General features: G+C 37.7%; 1 protein-coding gene across 1 annotated transcript in view; it reads right to left on the minus strand.

Annotated features, from left to right (window-relative positions):
- HERC1 (HECT and RLD domain containing E3 ubiquitin protein ligase family member 1) overlaps positions 1–18,948 on the minus strand; it is a 96,383-nt gene that overhangs the window by 40,134 nt on the left and 37,301 nt on the right. Inside the window, exons 22-36 of the mRNA XM_065688041.1 lie at positions 18,675–18,846; positions 16,685–16,991; positions 15,246–15,366; positions 14,922–14,973; positions 8,569–8,840; positions 8,061–8,276; positions 7,854–7,974; positions 6,691–6,928; positions 5,502–5,692; positions 3,946–4,101; positions 3,610–3,716; positions 3,245–3,355; positions 2,987–3,163; positions 1,961–2,200; positions 1,673–1,756 (exon numbers count right to left, since the gene is read on the minus strand). Coding sequence (XP_065544113.1) covers positions 1,673–1,756; positions 1,961–2,200; positions 2,987–3,163; positions 3,245–3,355; positions 3,610–3,716; positions 3,946–4,101; positions 5,502–5,692; positions 6,691–6,928; positions 7,854–7,974; positions 8,061–8,276; positions 8,569–8,840; positions 14,922–14,973; positions 15,246–15,366; positions 16,685–16,991; positions 18,675–18,846 — 2,565 coding nt within the window. The remainder of the gene's footprint in view (positions 1–1,672; positions 1,757–1,960; positions 2,201–2,986; positions 3,164–3,244; positions 3,356–3,609; positions 3,717–3,945; positions 4,102–5,501; positions 5,693–6,690; positions 6,929–7,853; positions 7,975–8,060; positions 8,277–8,568; positions 8,841–14,921; positions 14,974–15,245; positions 15,367–16,684; positions 16,992–18,674; positions 18,847–18,948) is intronic.

Genomic DNA, 18,948 nt, shown 5'->3' on the forward strand with positions numbered 1-18,948 from the left:
AATGCTAAGTCTGCAAATCAATTGTAAATAATAAAATGCATTTTAAATTTACAGTAGATTCCACAACAGAGGAATTTATAAGAAGTCTAGGTAGTGTGCAAATAAGACAGTGTATATCATAAACCAAAATGAATAATCAGTGATGCTCCTCACCACTTGCTAGCTACCGCCCCTACCCTGCAAAAACCCCAACATCCATAAACCTGATGCCCAGAAGAACAGATGGAAAAGGATAAACTTATAACCTCTTATTAACTGTTAACACCAGTAAGGCAGCTAAGCCCCACACATCAACTTGATCACCCCCCTCAGCAGGATGAAGAAGAGAATCAGAAGGGCAAAAGTCAGGAAACTAGAGGATTGAGGTCAGGAAGTTTCATAAATAAAGGAAAACAAGACAAAACAAAACAAAACAAAGAAAAACAAGTGCTGCAAAATGCAATCCCTTACCAGGTAATGCCCAGACAGTCCCTGAGCAAGAGAAACCCCCGGCAAACTTCCCAGTTTTACTGCTCTGCGCGACATTATATTGTATGGAATATAACTTTGGTCTGTTTAACTGAAGATGATCACCTGCACTCCCTCCCAGACTCTTGGCCACCCAACCTGCCTGTTAGGAGGGACATAGTGAAAAACTGAGAAAGCCTTGATGCTATGTAAGCACTGCTCAGTAACAGCTAAACCACTGTGAATTACAGAATCATAGAATAGTTAGGGTTGGAAAGGACCTCAAGATCATCTAGTTCCAAGCCCCCTGCCATGGGCAGGGACACCTCACACTAAACCATCCCACACAAGGCTCTGTCCAACCTGGCCTTGAACACCGCCAGGGATGGAGCATGCACCACTCCCCTGGGCAACCCATTCCAGTGCCTCACCACCCTTACAGTAAAGAACTTCCTTACATCCAATCTAAAATTCATCTGTTTAAGTTTTAACCCATTACCCCTTGTTCTATCACTACAATCCCTAATGAAGAGTCCCTCCCCCCAGCATCCCTATAGCCCCCTTAAGATACTGGAAGGCTGCTATGAGGTCTCCATGCAGCCTTCTCTTCTCCAGGCTGAACAGCCCCAACTTTCTCAGCCTATCTTTACACGTGAGGTGCTCTAGTCCCCTGATCATCCTCATGGCCCTCTTCTGGACTTGTTCCAACAGTTCCATGTCCTTTTTATATTGAGGACACCAGAACTGCACACAATACTCCAGGTGAGGTCTCACGAGAGCAGAGTAGAGGGGCAGGATCACCTCCTTTGACCTGCTGGTCATGCTCCTTTTGATGCAGCCCAGGATACGGTTGGCTTTCTGGGCTGTGAGCACACACTGAAGCTGGCTCATGTTCATTTTCTCATCGACCAACACCCCCAAGTCCTTCTTCTTGGGTTGCTCTGAATCTCTTCTCTGCCAAACCTGTAGTTGTGCTTGGGATTGCTCCGACCCATGTGCAGGGCCTTGCATTTGGCATGGTTCAACTTCATAAGGCTGCCGTCAGCCCACCTCACAAGGGTGTCAAGGTCCCTCTGGATGGCATCCCTTCCCTCAAGCGTATCAACCGTATCAACACAGCTTTGGTCATAAACCCAAAACCTTGCACCATATGGGCTGTTATGAAGAATACTGACTTGATGAGAGCACAAACCAGTACACCTATGCAGATGAACATTTAAGTTACCTTCTCTCCTGGATTACTGCTGTAGAACATAACACAAGGGTATAACTCTGCTGCATCCACATCTTCAAAAGCTAGTTTTGGCTCCTAGTTAAAAAACAAAAACAAAAAACCTCTTAAATTTCAAACACCTTAACAAGCAGATACATGAAACGTGACAAAGTTATACTTGTATTATAGTCTTTGTAAGTACTGAAACTGTCACTTAACTATCACACTTTGCTTTAAATAAAATATCCATGCCAAATTACTGTTAAAAAAACCCAAAAAAACACATTTTATGGTAAATACCTCTCCATTTTTACCAAAGGAAATAGTTCTTGCTTCCATATCTAATACACATGTGATGAAATCTCCTTGGGTAAAGCTGGACAGAGTCAAAGTCTGTTCTCCATTGTGATAAAGGTTACCACTATAGGCTCTATACAGCCACATATCTGAGGTAGTACGATGGTTAAAATCATGTACTGGCCAGCGAGAAACTCCTACACATGTTCCTTCATTGCCTCGATTCTCCTTCACAATGTAGAACTACCAGGCAAAACAAAGCAAACAGGGGAAAATGTCAAGAACAGATGTTTTAATACAACAAAGCAATGAAAATTTACTGTACACAGATTTATGTACACTACTTTGTCTCAGAAGCTTCTCAATAAGCTAAAACTAATAAGCTAAAATTATGCTGTATCTCTAAAATGATATCTTGGTATGTAAGGTCAGTCATTTAAACATAAAATACTAGTGATCAAGACATTAAATGCAAAAAGAATTTGGGTTCTTTTCTGGACTCAAAACATACACACTCAGAAGTAGAGTTACAGGTGCTAGAAGTCATATTCCAGAAATAAATAAGCTCTACTCCTCACATTAACAGTGAGTGATATAAACAGAATCAAGTTAAAACAGAAGTAAAAGTGATAAGCTCAAAGATGTTACTAACAAGGACTACAATTGTGTACATATCTATATTCCTGAAAAAAATAACTTCTGAAGAATTAAAAGTCAGACAGGTTGATGTGTCTTTTTGTAAGAAAACAAACTGTTTTGTGAAGTTTTCCAGATAAAAAAGTCGAAATCTATGTATTTCAGTGGATAACTTTTGCAAGAGAATGCACGTTTGTGTTGACTGTGGATCTTGGGGACAAGTAACATCACCTCTACAAATGCACAAAGCACATTCACAGTACAATCTGTGTACTGAAATACTTAAATGGCTGTGCCCAAAAGCAGCCACAAACTCTTCACTTTGGGTTGAAACTCAGAATCCTAGAATGATTTAGGTTGGAAAATACCCTTAAATCATTGAATAAAACCTACCTTCCACTGATAACACCCGGACGTAACTCCAGTGGATGCTAAGCCATATCCTTTACCTCCACTTCCATGAGTTAGAACCTGCCCATTTTCCACTATGCAGCACTGAGCCTTCTCAGGGTCAAATGACACTTCTTGTATGGGAAGATTCTCATCTTCATCTTCTGACTCCCCTTGCTTCTACCAGAAACCGGACAAAACATCTGTGGTAAATGTAACTCAGTTACATTTGGTCAAGAGAGAAGGTAAAAGCATCATTACCTGTAGTTTTATTTCTTGTTCTTTCTCCTTTATTTGAATTGCATGTTTAGCTTGAGCTATTGGAGTCTCCCACATGCAGTCAGATAGAAGTGAGAACAACCTTTCAACAACCTGGTATATTAGAATACAATTCAGATCATTCCAAATCCAAGACAAGGACAACAAAAACAATTACTTTGTTTTACTTTGCTTTCTAGGTATAAATTTCAAAATATTCGGTGCTCTTAGATAAGCAAATATCTTAGATAAGCAAATATGTGAAGCCTCACTTCACATGAATTCTGAGCAAACCTATGAAACATTCAGAAGTTTACAGAGACTTTTTGAAGAAATAAGTGTAAAAGGTTATAACAAGATATAAAGACCTGAGCCATTTGATCATCTTCAACACCAGATTCACAAGCAGGTAATACAGCTTCTAATACATGAAGTGCAAGAAGTCTAGTCCTCAAATTGCCAACCAGTGGAACTCCTAAAGACGGAACAAGATGTTAATAATCTGAAAGTGACTTCTGCGTCAGGCACACACTTATGATGCCAGCTGCATGCCACCAGCGCACAAGTCTCCCAAGTATAACCTGCATACATATACTGAAGTTAGTCTTAGTTGCTCACTATGTAACGTGTTCTAACAGGACTTGTTTTTAGAAACGGCACTACAGAAATGCAAGTAACCATTAAGCACACTGGAAAGATCATACCTGAGGAACACTTCTGAGAAGCAATGTTAAGAAGTACTTCTGTCCACTTTGGAGATGCCATTTTTGACTGAATTGCTTTTGAAGACACAACTCTACGCAAGAAAACAAGAAAGTCTCCCAAATGCAATTCCGCTGCATGTTGCTTTCGGAGGGCAGCTGGGAAGTTAAATTAAAAGTTTTCATTTACAACCTTATTATGACAACCTTAGAAGCAGTCCTTGTTACTGGCAACAAACTGTTCTCTAAGTAAAGATACAATGATCAGTTATGACAAGATGGCTGGCTGTTAGAACTTGTTTAGATGACAGGAGCCCTCCAAGCTGCTCTCTCACTTCTGCTCCTCAGCAAGACAGGAGAGAGTAAGATTAAAAGCTCATGGGTAAAAATAAGGGCCAGAAGATTACTGACCAGTTACCAACATGGCCAAACAGACTCCACTTGGAAAGATTCATCTAATTTCTTTTCTATGAAAAATAAGAGTAGGAAAAAAATTAAAACACCTTCTCACACAGCTGCTGTGCGGCAGGCACTTTACACACTTTCCTAGGTGTATTCCCACAGAGGCACCACCAGTGTCACCAACGGGCTCAGATTTGGGCAGAAGCAGCTGTTTTGCAGCTGGCTGCAGCTCCAAACATGAGGGCAAGCTCATGATTTCTTCTTGCAGAAGCCATCCCTGCAGCTCCCTCCCACTACCCAAATCTTGCCAAGTAAATCTAACACACAAAATTATTTATTCATGTCCCTCTAACATAAAATGTAACCACTGGTCTCTAAGCGTGTTTTTGCTTTATGGGGATTTTTGATACTAAACACTATACCTCCTCACACCCCTGATTCATATTTCAAGGCAGTTTTAACAAGGAAATGCTTACATAAAGACCTTAGATTCTAACTTCTAATTAATTATCTTACGAATTCATCAGCCATTGCATTATTTATAAGGTAAGACAATCATAAGCACTATCAAAAACATATGTACACCTAAAACCAAGCTACAACTAAAAATTTGTTCAAACACATGATTTCCACAGAAACTCAAAATGCTCATTATGTAAATTATGTGAAGATATTAAGATTTCAGAAAAACTTTTGTTAGATTAAGATGACAGGGTAGGGTTAACCTTTTGCAATCCACTAAGACCACAAAAACTGCATAATACAAAGCAAATACAACTAATGCCTTAACTAAGCTATATTTATTTGGAGATTGAAATTTAGATAATTCCTATGAACTCATTTAGGGAAAGCACCACTACCAATAATTCATTTTTCAAGAAAACCTGTATTCTCCTCCTAACTCCAAACCAGATGGAATAATTCTTATTCTCAACCTGTTCCTAACTGTAAATTACTTAAAGCATTGTGTCTATGTAAATCTGAACTGAGCAAGAAGTTACTTGATGAATTGACTTAATCTAGTTTACAGAGTTAAGAATGACCCAACAATAGTCAAAATACAGTAAAGTGGGTGAGGGCCTCAGCATTCTGTGGTTTCTTTCATTATTATTTTCTAGTATTTCAAAATCTTAACAGCAATGATACCAGATAATTACCTCTGAAGTCCCTCTTCTCGTTTTCCCCACTGGAATCTGCCTTTTTTGATTCTCCATCTTCCTCACCTTCCCCTTCTCCAAAGGAAGCCATAAGCATCACACCAGCTTGTGATAACAAGTTCTTCAGCTGACTGCATAATAAATCCAGCAAAGACTGGACCACTTTTGGGCTCAGTTTGTCAGCATAGGTTCTATACACACCCACAAAAAAAAAAGAAAGGTAAAATAAAGAGTATTTCAGAGCCGACCCAAGGAACAAGAACATAAATACAAAACCGCAAATGCAGAGCCAGTGACAACTGGGTCTACCACAGCACTAACTCATTCTATTGCAGCAGGCTACTTTCCCTCATTCTCCACCATATGCTTGGCACATTATTCTTATTTGAACCCTGGTTTTAAGACACTTTAAAACTGCCCAATCTTCAGAATCAAGGGACACATTTCCAGTACATCCTAGAGGAAAAAACAGTTTACTCAGTTAAACATGATCCCATTGCAGCTTCCAGAGACAGGGTTAAGGTTTGTGGGTTTGGGTTGGTTTGGGGTTTTGTCGTGTATGTTACTGGGGTTTTTTACATAACAGATTTGGCAGGTAAACACAATGTGTCATATGAACACAGAAATGAAGATGCATGTACAGGATATCAAATAATACTCTTGCTCCAAGTAGAAATTACTTTCCCTACTGTTTTTTTCTTTACTAAGTTAAACTAAATATTTAAGTGTTGACAGGAATTTGAATGTTGTTCTGTGGTCTGGAAGAGGCCAGTATTCCTCAGAAGAATATTGTATATTCTGAAAAGAGGCACAATGTACTGCTCTAAAGAACGCCCACCGCACCGTCAGCATTGCTTTTACACAAATTACTTTTACACAGCAACATAAAGCATCATCATATCAACTGAGCCAAATGAGCAAAATGGGGAATATGTCAATACAGTGTTTATAGTCCATAAGGTTCCATTTTGGTCCAAAACTCCTCACTTTTTAAAAGTATTTATCAGTTTTATGTGCACCTTTCTTATAAAGAATGTGACTACTCTTTTTTTTCCCCCCACTTCACCTATATACCTCTGAATATTTATTGCTCTGAAGAAAGCTCGCACAAAAGAAAGGTTATTTTTAAAGGATGCTGAAAAGCTTAACCATTAAGTTTTCCAAACGAAAGGGAGCATCCGACACTTACCCTGTGGTGATAGCAAGGATTTGAAGCAGTCTTGTACTGGCTACTTTCAAAGCTGTGCTGAGCTGAGAAATACCAGTTTTGGGCAGCAGCTGCAGTGGTTGTCCTAGCATGGTGTCTGTGCCACACAACTGTGAAAGCACATTCAGCAGACCAGTGGAAATGGCCAAGGAGACATCAACAGGCTGATAGTGGACACTTAGAGCAAAGACTGTTACCAACAGAAGACGCTGCTGTGCTTCTAAGATTAAAAGAAAGTTGTCTTAATTAATAAGCTGTTTAATACTAGGACAGAGCAACAGCAGATTATTTTTTAATAAAATTTAATGACATAAATTATCAAGGAAAACATTAGCATTCTTAGTCTGCCACTGTAAGGTAGTCTTTCTGATGAATCCTTGTAGCTCTCTTTAAGTCAATGCAACCTCTATGTCAAGGTTGTCCAGGGAAGAATTTGATGTAGAACTGGTTTGTGATGTAAATGTTCTGAGGCTATATCTCAAACCAGAATCTTCTCTCTGGGATAATGATAACTGGGTGAAATGCTTCATTTTTCACTTCTACTTAAAGTGGATTCTCATGAAATTTCTTAGTGAAACAACAAAACAATTCAGGTAAGAATGCCCATAAGGCTCTACCAACAATTACAGAACTCTCTTCTGTACAGAAGCTCTCAGCCAGTACATGTACAAAGGCACAAAGAGGGGAAGAGTTCCAGTTACCCCTTAAGGACAGAAAAGCACACCGCAATATCTGGGTATAGAAGGACAGGGGAAAAAAGCTTTCAAAACAGGCAAAATGCCCTGCTCTTTGGTTTAGAATTTAAAGAAAGTTTACTTGAAGGAAAAAAGATTGGAGAGTTGATCTCCTCAGAAAAGTGTTTATCCCTGAAAAACCTAAAAATCATTTGGAAGTGCCAAAGACACAGGTGACTGTAGAAGACTGAGGTACGTGGAACAGAAAGGCTGACAACACTTAAAAGTCTTAAAATAAAAAGGCCTAACACTTGAAGAAAATCATGACAGAGCAAAGTTAAAAAGCTTCTCTCTCCCAGGAAAAGTTGTCAGTCAGACACGTCAGTAAGTTCTGGGCACTAATATAAAAGTCTGCTTTGTTAAACTGTTGTACTGTGTATTAAATACTTCTCAAAACTGGTTTTTACTTACCTATGTGATGCTTATTAGCTTGCAGAGCTCTTTCTAATGTAGCAGATAACTGCTGGTAAATCTTGTGCACAGCCACCTGGATTTCAATTTGAATACTTCTTTTGGCTGCTCTGATACCATCCTGGGTCAAACAAATAAATTAGAATAAGAATTGATACATTATAATCACACAGTTATTGAAATAGCAGAAATTACTGAAGCACTTACCTGGTAGTGATGCAATCTTACACTCTCTCCTTTGGCGCCTGCATGTCCTACAGTGCCCAAACCAAAGCAGCCAGCAAGAAACTGTAGTCTAACAGAAGTAAGCAATGAAGAAGACTGAAATCCTGGCACTTGACGACTTCCCATTAAAGGCACGCTGCCTTTTTCTTCCATCCCTGATAGAAGCACTAAAATTTGATGAAGTGCCTCCAGACGAAGCTAAAAATAAAGACAGGAAAAGACAGTATTAAGTAAGTAGCAAATATCCTTAGAAATCAGATCATCTCCATCTGGAAAGGAGAATGAATTGAGGCAGCTGTTTTCTCATTGACTTATTTTTTTAGTTTCATTTCAGAGTTTATTTACATTAGGTTCCCAGTTCCAGTTAAGATATTTTAACTGAAAAGAGAGAGTGCCCTTAAATAGACAGAATTTGGACTATAATTTAATAGAAACCATAAAATGAGCATAATTTATGAAGAATAAGAAAAGATATTAAACTGAAACTTACCTCAGCTCTCAACTGCTGCTGCTCCATTGCAATTATTGATGCTTGTGGACTGGTGGACATACTTTCCTCTGGTTCCTTAAATCCTGGTGAGTTTCCCACATCACCACTTACAAAGCTGACAACATTTTCAATCAAAGTATGTACCCCAAGGGATCTTGAGAGATCAAAATCGGACTCGACAAATGAGTAGGAGGATGTGTATAACCAGTCTCTGCTGTGTTTTAGTCGAACCCATGAGTCACTTAAAGGTTCCACTTGACTGTGTATCGCTCCTAAAGATACACATAATGAAGGCTCATAAATTCCAAATCACCAGGTAACACATTTTGAGAGTAGACTGAACTGCTACAGGTGGGAAATGAATATTCATATTAATTATACCATGCACTAAGCAACTCAGAGCAAACCACCTGATTTAAATTTATAGCAATTTCCCTACAGGAAAGGCTGTATTTAATTATGTTAAGCAGTATTGCAACGCGCTGCCAAGTGAGAAAACAAAAAGATAAAAGCCACTCAAACTGCTCAGCTTAAAGCTAGAACACTGAATAAAAATGCTTTGCAGCTAAATGACAAAAGAGTAAAAAAAAAAAAAAAAAAAGATCTGCTACAAGAGAAATTGTGAACTTGGGCTATTTATTTTAAAGTCTAACCATAAACCAAGAGGATTCTTTGGTTTTAATCAAGCCACTATAGATTTAATGGTTTTGGAAAAGTATGTTATTCTCGATGAAGTATTTACATAATTCATGGTGGCAAAAGGGAACAGAGAATTTTTATTTTAAACTAACAGAGAACATTTACTTTATTACTGAAGATAAATAGACATGTATTATTAATACCACCTGCAGCATGTATTAGATCTATAGGTGTCATCTGGCAATTTCACAGGTGTATCTCCAAGCATTATTACATCTACATGTCATTATGCTATCTGAAATGTTATGATCACTAATGAATATACTGCTTCAAATGAGCGTCAGTCATCAATCTGCAACACTGGAACTTACTTATCACCATATATTTGATCTCATTTCCAGAAGAGTTTTGCTACAACTCTCTCCCTGGTACAAACGACTGCAATGCCACTAAAGTCGTACCTTCATCACCAGTTAAACGATATGCATCAGTTAAATGTACGTATCAACACGGAAGTTGGTATTTTATTACTTTTGTAAATGCTGTTAGCTGACTTGGAGCTATGCAAGGCACTGCAAGAGGGCAGACCCTGCTCAAAAGAACCTTCCAGCTATACAGACAGGTCATTCTGCAGACCTATGTGGAAACCTATTGCATGTTTAAATTCACTCTGAAATTTACTCTGAATTATCTTTAAATAAGCTACATTGAATTTTTAAATATTCGTCTCTCTTGTGCACATACTACAGGCACCAATTAGAGAATTACAACCTCTTCACCATACTTGTACAAATTGACATTTACACCTCAGTTTTTAACACCTGTCTGCAGGGCATCGACTTCAAACATTATTTATCATCCCTGTTTCCAGGAAAAAGTCACACAACTTCAAAAGAATTCATCTGCTGAAAGCCTGCTTTCATCACTGAGGTTGAATTCCAGTGGTACTAGCTTCAGGACCAACTTTAAACACTGCCTACCTGCAGCAGCCCTGCAAGCAGCTGCTCATGGGAACAAGGAAAGGCAGACACATCAGGTTTTGAACTTAGGACAGCTCTCCTTGCAACCATTCCTCACCATTCCTTTCATGATGTAAAGGCAAAATGGTAATCTGCCAACCAACCTGCAGGTCACAATTTGCACCTTCACCCAACTTACAAATTCAGAATACTGTGAAAGTTTGCTTTTCCTTTGTAAATTAGGTAGTTTATCTCCCCAACCAAAAAAATTGTCAAGTGTGTGAACTACGAAAACCTGTTCACATCCCATTTCCTTTTCAGCAAGTCGTATTTGTGTGCATTTGTATGGTATTCCTCACACTGGCTACTAAAAGGATTGCAATGGCTTCAGAAAACCATCACAGTACTTAGGTCATATTAGGATTTTGACAGAAATATATGCACACCGGTTTATTCTGGATAATGCAACAATTAAGATTAAACACTACTTTTCAAAGTGCAGTTTCATTTCCTAATTTCTGCTGGTTTATGTAGCACAGCAATATATTACCTGGTTTACAGAGAACACCCTGCACTGTGATGCTTTACTATGAAAGAATTTTAAGAAGTACTGTTACTCAATTTTACAGTTTATACATGGTGACAATACTAAAAACAAAGGTAAATACAGATACCACCTTACCCTAATTTTAATATTAATTTTAATATTTGCTTTAAAGCTATTAAAAACTATGTTATACGCTAAAGTAGGAGGTGAGAAACATAAGGTAAATAGGACAATACAATAAAGGGGTGGTAAAATACCCATTTTAATGTAAATGGATTTTCCTGGCATATGCACAGTGAACAGAGCCCAAAGGATAAATGAAGCCTCAGATTACCTATAGGAAGCATAAGCTAAATCACTACCAAGTCCACAAAATGTTGCCTATGTAGCAACAGCTATTTCAAAAGCCTCCTTAAGCCCTATATAGTCTTTTAACAGCAGGAGAGTTTAAAGCATCTCAGTTACAGAACGTCAGAAGAAAATATAGTTTTGACAGTCAAATCTTGTAAGAAAAAAAACCTCATAATGTATTAAATAAAAACCTATTTTTTTCATATTTGAAAAAGATGAGATCTCAGCTAATAATTTCAGTATGAAATGCAAGATTGCAAGTACGATTTAAAATTGTTTCAAATTAGCAGAAAAGTCCAACAATTCTGAAATATGCAAACCAAGAGAAGTTGTAACTAAAAGTATAGAGTTTATAAACAAACACATCAGAAGCAGTAAACTTCAGAATTCAAAACATTTAAGAATTAGGGCACACAAATCTAAAAGGATTTTTTTTCCTTGAAGATGTTAAATATCAATAGAAGAATCAGAAGTATGATTGTATATTAAAGCTTAGCATGATTCTGTATAACATCAATTACACAGAACTGATTGCAGCTTAGCGCTTCCATAAGCCTCTACAATCACATGAACAGTTGCACATAAGAATAAACTTGAAGCTCACAGTGAAAAAACAAAATAGAAAGGAAAACAAGTGTACTTGTCCTTATAAGCCAGCTTGTAAACAATGAGTTTTCTAAATGAATGTGGCACAGCTGCAACGCACACTTCAGAAAACATAAAATATGTAGGGAAGCTATAGAGACAAAAATATAAACATGCCATCAGTTACTTGCTTGAAGCTCTTCTTTTTTCTGGGGCTCAACTGGCCAAAAAGGAGTAAATACACTACACCACACAAGAATCAGAAGACAAAAGCAGACATTTGAAACAGAAGGCAACATAGTCATAAAATCTCTTTTTCAGAATGACTTAGACTTAAGAGATCAGACTCATCTCAATCAATACAACCATACCAAGCAGCAAAGTTTTGGGGAAAAAATATTTACTCTTGAATTAGTACAGCCGAAGTAATCGACTTCCAAATTCTCCACCTTTTTTTCAGAGAAGAAATATATATATATACCTATATATCCGTCTTAACACAGTTCTATGCATCCACCAAGACGTGTTTATGTCCCTTACTCAAACACCATCTTTCAATTTCAAAATGCAGAACTCATTTTATTGCAGGTACACAAAATAATTTCAATTTAATTTGGATTTCATTCAAGTTGCTGCTTTTTTCAGAGTTGCCCAGTTGTGTTAGTGAAGTACTACAGTACACACAAGCACGCTGAAATTCACTGATTTAACTTTAATGACACGCCAAGACAGGAGGACTCTCTGTAACTATGCTTATGACTGCACTGCTAAATACACATTTTTTACTGTTAAGTCTCTAATGCAGCGTACAGTAGCCTGCAGGTACTGTACAGGACAGGTACAACATTTTGAGGCACACCCTCTAGATCTGCAAAATTGAAGAAAATTAACCTAAGCAACAAAAAATACCCCCAAATGGCTTAGATATGAGGGGAAAATAACAATGTGCTCACCGCCCCTTATGGCAAAAGTTTGCTAATTCATGAATAACTAAATAACAGCAAGGAACAAGCTACTCAAAGGATCCTCAAGCTGAAGAAGGAATACCGGAGTCATACTTTTGATCAGAGACAATGAACGAAGGAAAATGCGATTAATGAATGGATTGAGTGGTTGAGATGTTAATCGAGTAAAGAGATAAGGCTTTCCTTCCATACTCATCTGCAAGACCACAGGAACAGGTTATACTATTACTAGTCTTTCTACTGCTAGTTTTCTATATTGCTATTTATGAATACGAAAAATATCCATACCATAAAAATTAGACTATAACGACTAGTGAGATTCATTTATTAAGGAAACATGATCTGAATTTTGAATAATGAATTGCTGCATTCAACAAACAAATTCCAAAAGAAGCCAATCCATTGCAGAGGGAATCACTCTCTTGCCTGTTACAAAGGAACCACTCACCAATACCCTATACACACTATATTAGACAACTTTGCAAGGATCAAATGCTGCGCAGAGTTTAGCTGAGGACAAATTAACCCTCCAGAACCTCAGGATAGCTTCAGAAGATAACTAGGATTCACAAAACAACATATTTTACAACAAATCAAAGACCTTAAATAGCACCAAGCTGAACAGCTCACCTACTTGATCACACAGATCTTTGTAGATGTCTTCCTGACCTTGACATAGGTCAGGAATGCTTCCCTGTAAATGCACCCTGCATTCACTGGCTGAGTCTGATACTAGGTGTCAGCTGAAACTGCCAGGTATACATCACACGGCACAAGTACAGTAGTTTGCATTATTATATGCTGACTAACTTCCAGTTGCCAAGAGCACACACAAAAAAAAAATCTACAAGTACTATGGGACACCAAATAAGACCCCTAGCACCAGAAAACAGGTATCTGTACATGTCTCAGTGTTCAGTTTGCAAATGAGCTACATGAGCTTCTTTATAGGTTCTGGACAGGACAACTTCATTCACCTCTGTTTCTCCTCAGTGTTACACATCTGGTGCAGAATCTTTTTCTGTAATACGAAGCTTCTGTAGGTTAGTTGGTTGATAAAGTCTGTTCTTACATTATTCTTCATTTCCCGGAGCCCATGACCAAAATAACCTTATAAATCTAACCAACAGCTCTGTAAGATATATCTTTGATCTAACATAGGATGATTTCCTGGATTACTTTTAGGATATAGAGGAAAACACAGAGATAGCTCTCTGTCAGATTAATATCAAAGCTAAAAATGGTGGCTTCAAAGAATACAGTGCAGACCAGAGTGCTGACAGAGGCTATCCCATCTTCTAACACTGAGAATGTCAACCCACATCCTGCTGTCAGAGAACGAATAGCTCTAGTATATTTCTTTACTTTTGCATGGACAAGGAATTCCTTTCCACATCATTAACAAATTGAAGTGTAATGGGTGCTGCTACTGATGGTTTGCTTTATAATTCCAAAAGACTTTAAAAAAAGAAAGCAGCTTCTCAATACTCTGCTTAAGGATGAAGGCTATTAAACTACAATTCTTAGGTTACCTAACAGTATTAAGGCTTCTTGCAATTAAGGCATATCATAACTCAACCTAATGCCTCTTACCAAGATTTTTACAGATACAATAGATACAAGTCATGATTCTAGCAAAGACTCTGCATCAGCCAGCATGAAGTGACACTTTCTGGTCTCTGTGTGAACAAACATTCTTTGCCCCCTACACTGCCTTCTGTGAAGAAGTTCATTGAGATGCCCCCACAATGCAGCGCAACAAAAAGCAGTACAAAAGCTAAAATCTGATTTGTATTGCAGCAACAGAAGAAGCACTTGCTTGGTTCTGTGGATGTGCTGCTGCTGAAGGGATGCAAAAACAGAAGAAGTATTTTCTGGACATGAGTTTTCTATGTTCAAGTACATTTTATGCTAAAAATGTTCATTCTTAACACAAGAGTAGAGTGTTCCACTTGAACTTCCCTGGCAATTTGTCCTTCCTGAAGTCATGTAAGTGAAAACAGAATGAGAAGTTCCACATTCTTCACCTAACTTCACCTCACAGAAATCCTCACTTGCTTCAAATGAGAATTGGAATTCTAGAAACTAGAATAAATAATTACAACCTAGGAAATACTATAACCAAGCCCTAAAGCAACAGAACTTAGCACAACAACAGTAGGTACTAGCTATATAAAATTTTTTTTTAAACAGTTTTAACATCCTGATTGCCACTATTTACTGTATTTCTCTGCAAACATATTTTACCTTAAGAAATACTAACATATCTACCAGGTCAATAATCACTAGGTAAACAGTAAAACTTACCCCTCTTTCTGTGTGATGATGCCAAATCCAAATCAACATTTCGTCTTCCACTCTAGATTAAAAAATGAATAAAAGGCTTATTTCTTTAGGTGAACATACGTGGTGCACAATATTTGAGTATTTAAAATGCATCCCTTGCCCATGAAAATGAGAAAGTTGTCATTTCCACTGGTTTTATTACCACTATTGCTTTCTCTCAAAAATTGGTGCTATTACAAGAAAAGCTAAAGTGCTTAAACAGAAAACTAAACAAATGTGTACAATGTACTTCCCATCTAAATATTATATTGACAATCTCTAAGTACGTAATGCTAGTTTACTTACCAGTGAATAACCTTCCTCATCTGATTCTGGCTGAGACAAATCAGATTCACTTCTTGACTTAATCAGTCTGTAGCTTGAGTTTGCATGGATTGAGCGACTTTCAGCAGTAAGACTTTCACTTCTGCTTTATGTACACACACAGAGAAAGAGAATACCGGCATTAGGCAAAAGGGAGAGCTGACAGTCAAATTTAGCAGGTACCACAGTTTTATTTGGGAGCAGACTATCACAGAACATCACAAGACCACACCAAAGATGAAAAAAGTGGTCTGACGGCTTCAGTTATTATGATTATAAAGTGCATTAGTAAACTGTTATTTCTTAACACCTTTAACAGGTCAACTGAACAAATGACAACCTCAAATGACTGATCATTCAAGTGCTTTTCTAAGTGTTACAAACAGTATATGGAAACACTTCTGAGATGAGAAGGCAAGAAAACAGAGACAAAGTAAGTGGGTGAAAAAGCACTGAACTTGTTAAAAACCCACCCCTAAGACACATCCTAAAGTTGATATGCTGGAAATGAAAGCCACCCTGACAACAACAGAGGCAACCACCCATGCTTTAGAGAGTAGATTTCCAAAAAGAAGCAAAAATAATGAGTGCTGAATATATAGTCTCCCTCTGAACTCCCCATTAATATCTTGATTTAATATATCAGAGCAGAGTTTCTGTACACTAGAATTTTAAGTAGACTCAGGAGTTAACTAGTAGCACCAGGTACACAATTCCTCTGTTATATCCTAATACACAAAGACCTCTAGAATAAATGTTTAAATGGGTCCAGTTTAGAATAAAACTGTGTTACCAAGAACATCTCAGGTTAGGAAAACTAAAATACATTATGTAGTACTTATACTATGTAAATTACATACTTCTTCAATTCAGTGAGCTGTCTGGCTTGATTTTGTTATTTTCCTATACCTAACAAGAGTGGCAATATCAGTACACACCAATATGTTAGGAATATTTATGAAAATTATCACAAATTACATGTTTCATAACAGGCTTTGAAACTATTGCTTTTAAACACATCCTACAAATGTCTTTTGGACACTATTATATACAGCATTGCCAAAGTTCAAGAAAATACAAATTCGGAAATTAAAAATCCAAACACACAATCTTAAAAAAAATAAGAATTTTTCCAATTACCTCAGATTATCTGTATACCTGATGATCTGGACTTCAGTACTAAAGCTCAGCTTTGAAAAGTCAATATGGTCCACACAGACTAAAACTCTAAGGTTTAGTTAATGTAGACAAAATACATTGAGCAAAATCACTACTCTCAAAAAAAGCAGACCATTGCTCTAGGCAAAAAACCCCTTTAAAAATGTCTGAGAACCCTCAGAGGAAAACCAAGGTTATTTAATCAATGATAGAGGAAGCAGAGAAGAGTTAAGTAAGTATTCTAAGCATTCACGAAACCCCACCTTGTCATGAGTCCGATCCCCTCAGAAGCAGTAGAGGGAGGCTGCTGTAACTGTCCATCCTCCCTTCGTTTCTGGATCACCTCAATAACAGGGCTCACTCCTAAGATTAGCAAGGCACATCTGTGGATCACAGAGTTGCATGCAGCAGTATACACATCTTGACCTTCCGTTAGATCAGTGCTGATTCTCCGTTCCTGCTGAGACTGAGGAGGTGGATCATCAAGCCTAGTCCCTGTCCCAGTGTTCATTCTATCTCGATCCCGACTCCGAGCTACTTCACGGGCTGATAGGAAACATTGAAATATTTCTGTAACATGCAACACAAAAAGAAGGTCTTAACTTCTAGACATCAGTTTTCTAGAAGCTATACAGAATGAAATATTTATCTACATCTTGGTGCCAAAACTGCCCCACTACAAAGAAAAATGAACATATTTCCAACAGCAAAAGAATACATTATTAGTACAAGGAAGTCAGGCGAACAGATTAAATGAAGTATTCACACAATGCTAAGTTTAAATGAAGAGGACAAAGCAGTTTGACAGAACACTAAATGCTCTTTCAGTGTCTTACTGCAACCCAACTCCTGTTCTGACAGCAAAGAGACTATTTCATATTTGCCTTTTAGCAGACATATATAAAGTAACTCTTCTGCACATGTGTATTCCAGACACCAGCATATCTCTAATTCAATACTGAAACAGGCTTAGGCTTTTATAAGTTTTGTTCAGTACAATGAATATCCCATCAAAATTCTTAGCCTTCACTTTGCTTAATTCTGCTGTTGTCTAAGGTGTCAGATTCTTTTAAAGAAGCTGTGCGAGAGACCACATTATTGTCCAAAGACCAAAAACTCCCCTGACTTAATAATTTTAATTTGAAAGATTCAGATCCCCTTTGGCAGGGCAAAGGTAAACTTAAACACTTCCTGCTTATAAGTTAGAAGCAGCAAGGCATCAAGGACACAAACTGAACCCTGCATGACAGGATGAGCTTTCCCTTAAGACCTCCAGTAACAGAGCCATTATCTTCCTCCTTTTGTGTGCCTGGAAGACTACTGTCTGGATGTTTCTGGATAAATTTCCTTTATTGTGCCCAGAAACCATATCCAAGCATGATTTGAGAATTTGATAACTGCAGAGCAAGCAGCAAAAGCATATTGCATCTACTGAACATGTGTGCAGCTTCTAAACCCACACATGCTACAGTAATTTTCAAACATTAACATGACTTCAGTCTCTGAGAACACCAGGGTAACAACAGGAAAAACAACTGTGTGTGGCTGGATGTTGCTTCACTAAAATTGGAAAAATTAAGAATTAAGCATCCAACTGACTGATTACAAGCCCAAGTCAGCCTAACAGCAGTTTGCAAAGTTCACCTTTTTCAAGCTAGCTTCTGAATTAAACAAGTTTTCTTAGAAAACCCACGAGAAAGCATTGCAAATAACGTTACAAATACCAAATTTTCACTAGAACATCCACTGTTTCAATAGATTTAGGAAGAGATAGTCAAAGATACAAGTGAATTCCAACTCAGTCAACCCATTGTTACCAACACTGCTTTTGTTTCCAAACTTCAGAAAAAATATAAAACTTCAAAGCTTATTACATACATGAACAACCCATACAAATAGCAAAAATTCTGTATCTGAATACTGATACAAACTCAAGAGATCTACTGAACAGACATTTATAGAAAACAATAAGACACTTATTAGTCTTGTAAGACAGTGCTGGTATATGGCAGATGCCCTGAGAATTGCCCACTGAGGCAGTCCACTTGCCTAGTATTCGTAATCCCTTGGATCAAGAGATGACTCTGACCCAGTAAAGGCACTACACCATTTTTTAAAGCCAAATTCTCTGAGTGTTTAAGCAGACAAATCTTTTATCATCTTTCAAATACTTTCTCTGTTTTATCTTGAAGAGGGAAGTATACTGTCCTTCCAAAGCAGATCACATTGTTGGCACACATGACTAGTACTTACTACCAGCTGTCATAACTTCATGTTCTCTTTCCTCCTCTTCATCTTCCTGTTCTGGGTGTCCTTCTTCTCTGTCACGTTCTGCCTGCTCCTCCATTTCTGCTTCCTCATCAATTGTACGAGTAAAAGGATGCTCTTGAGTATCAACATCAGCAGATTCTTGGTTATCTAGCATCTTGATTAAAGAAAATAAAGTGAAATCAATTCTCACCAATATAAAAGATTAACATACAAGAAAGGACAGTCATTTAATAAGCTTTTTTCCTATCAAAAATAT

This window comes from Lathamus discolor, chromosome 8, assembly GCF_037157495.1.
Source record: "Lathamus discolor isolate bLatDis1 chromosome 8, bLatDis1.hap1, whole genome shotgun sequence".
In the NCBI taxonomy this organism is placed as follows: Eukaryota; Metazoa; Chordata; class Aves; order Psittaciformes; family Psittacidae; genus Lathamus; species Lathamus discolor.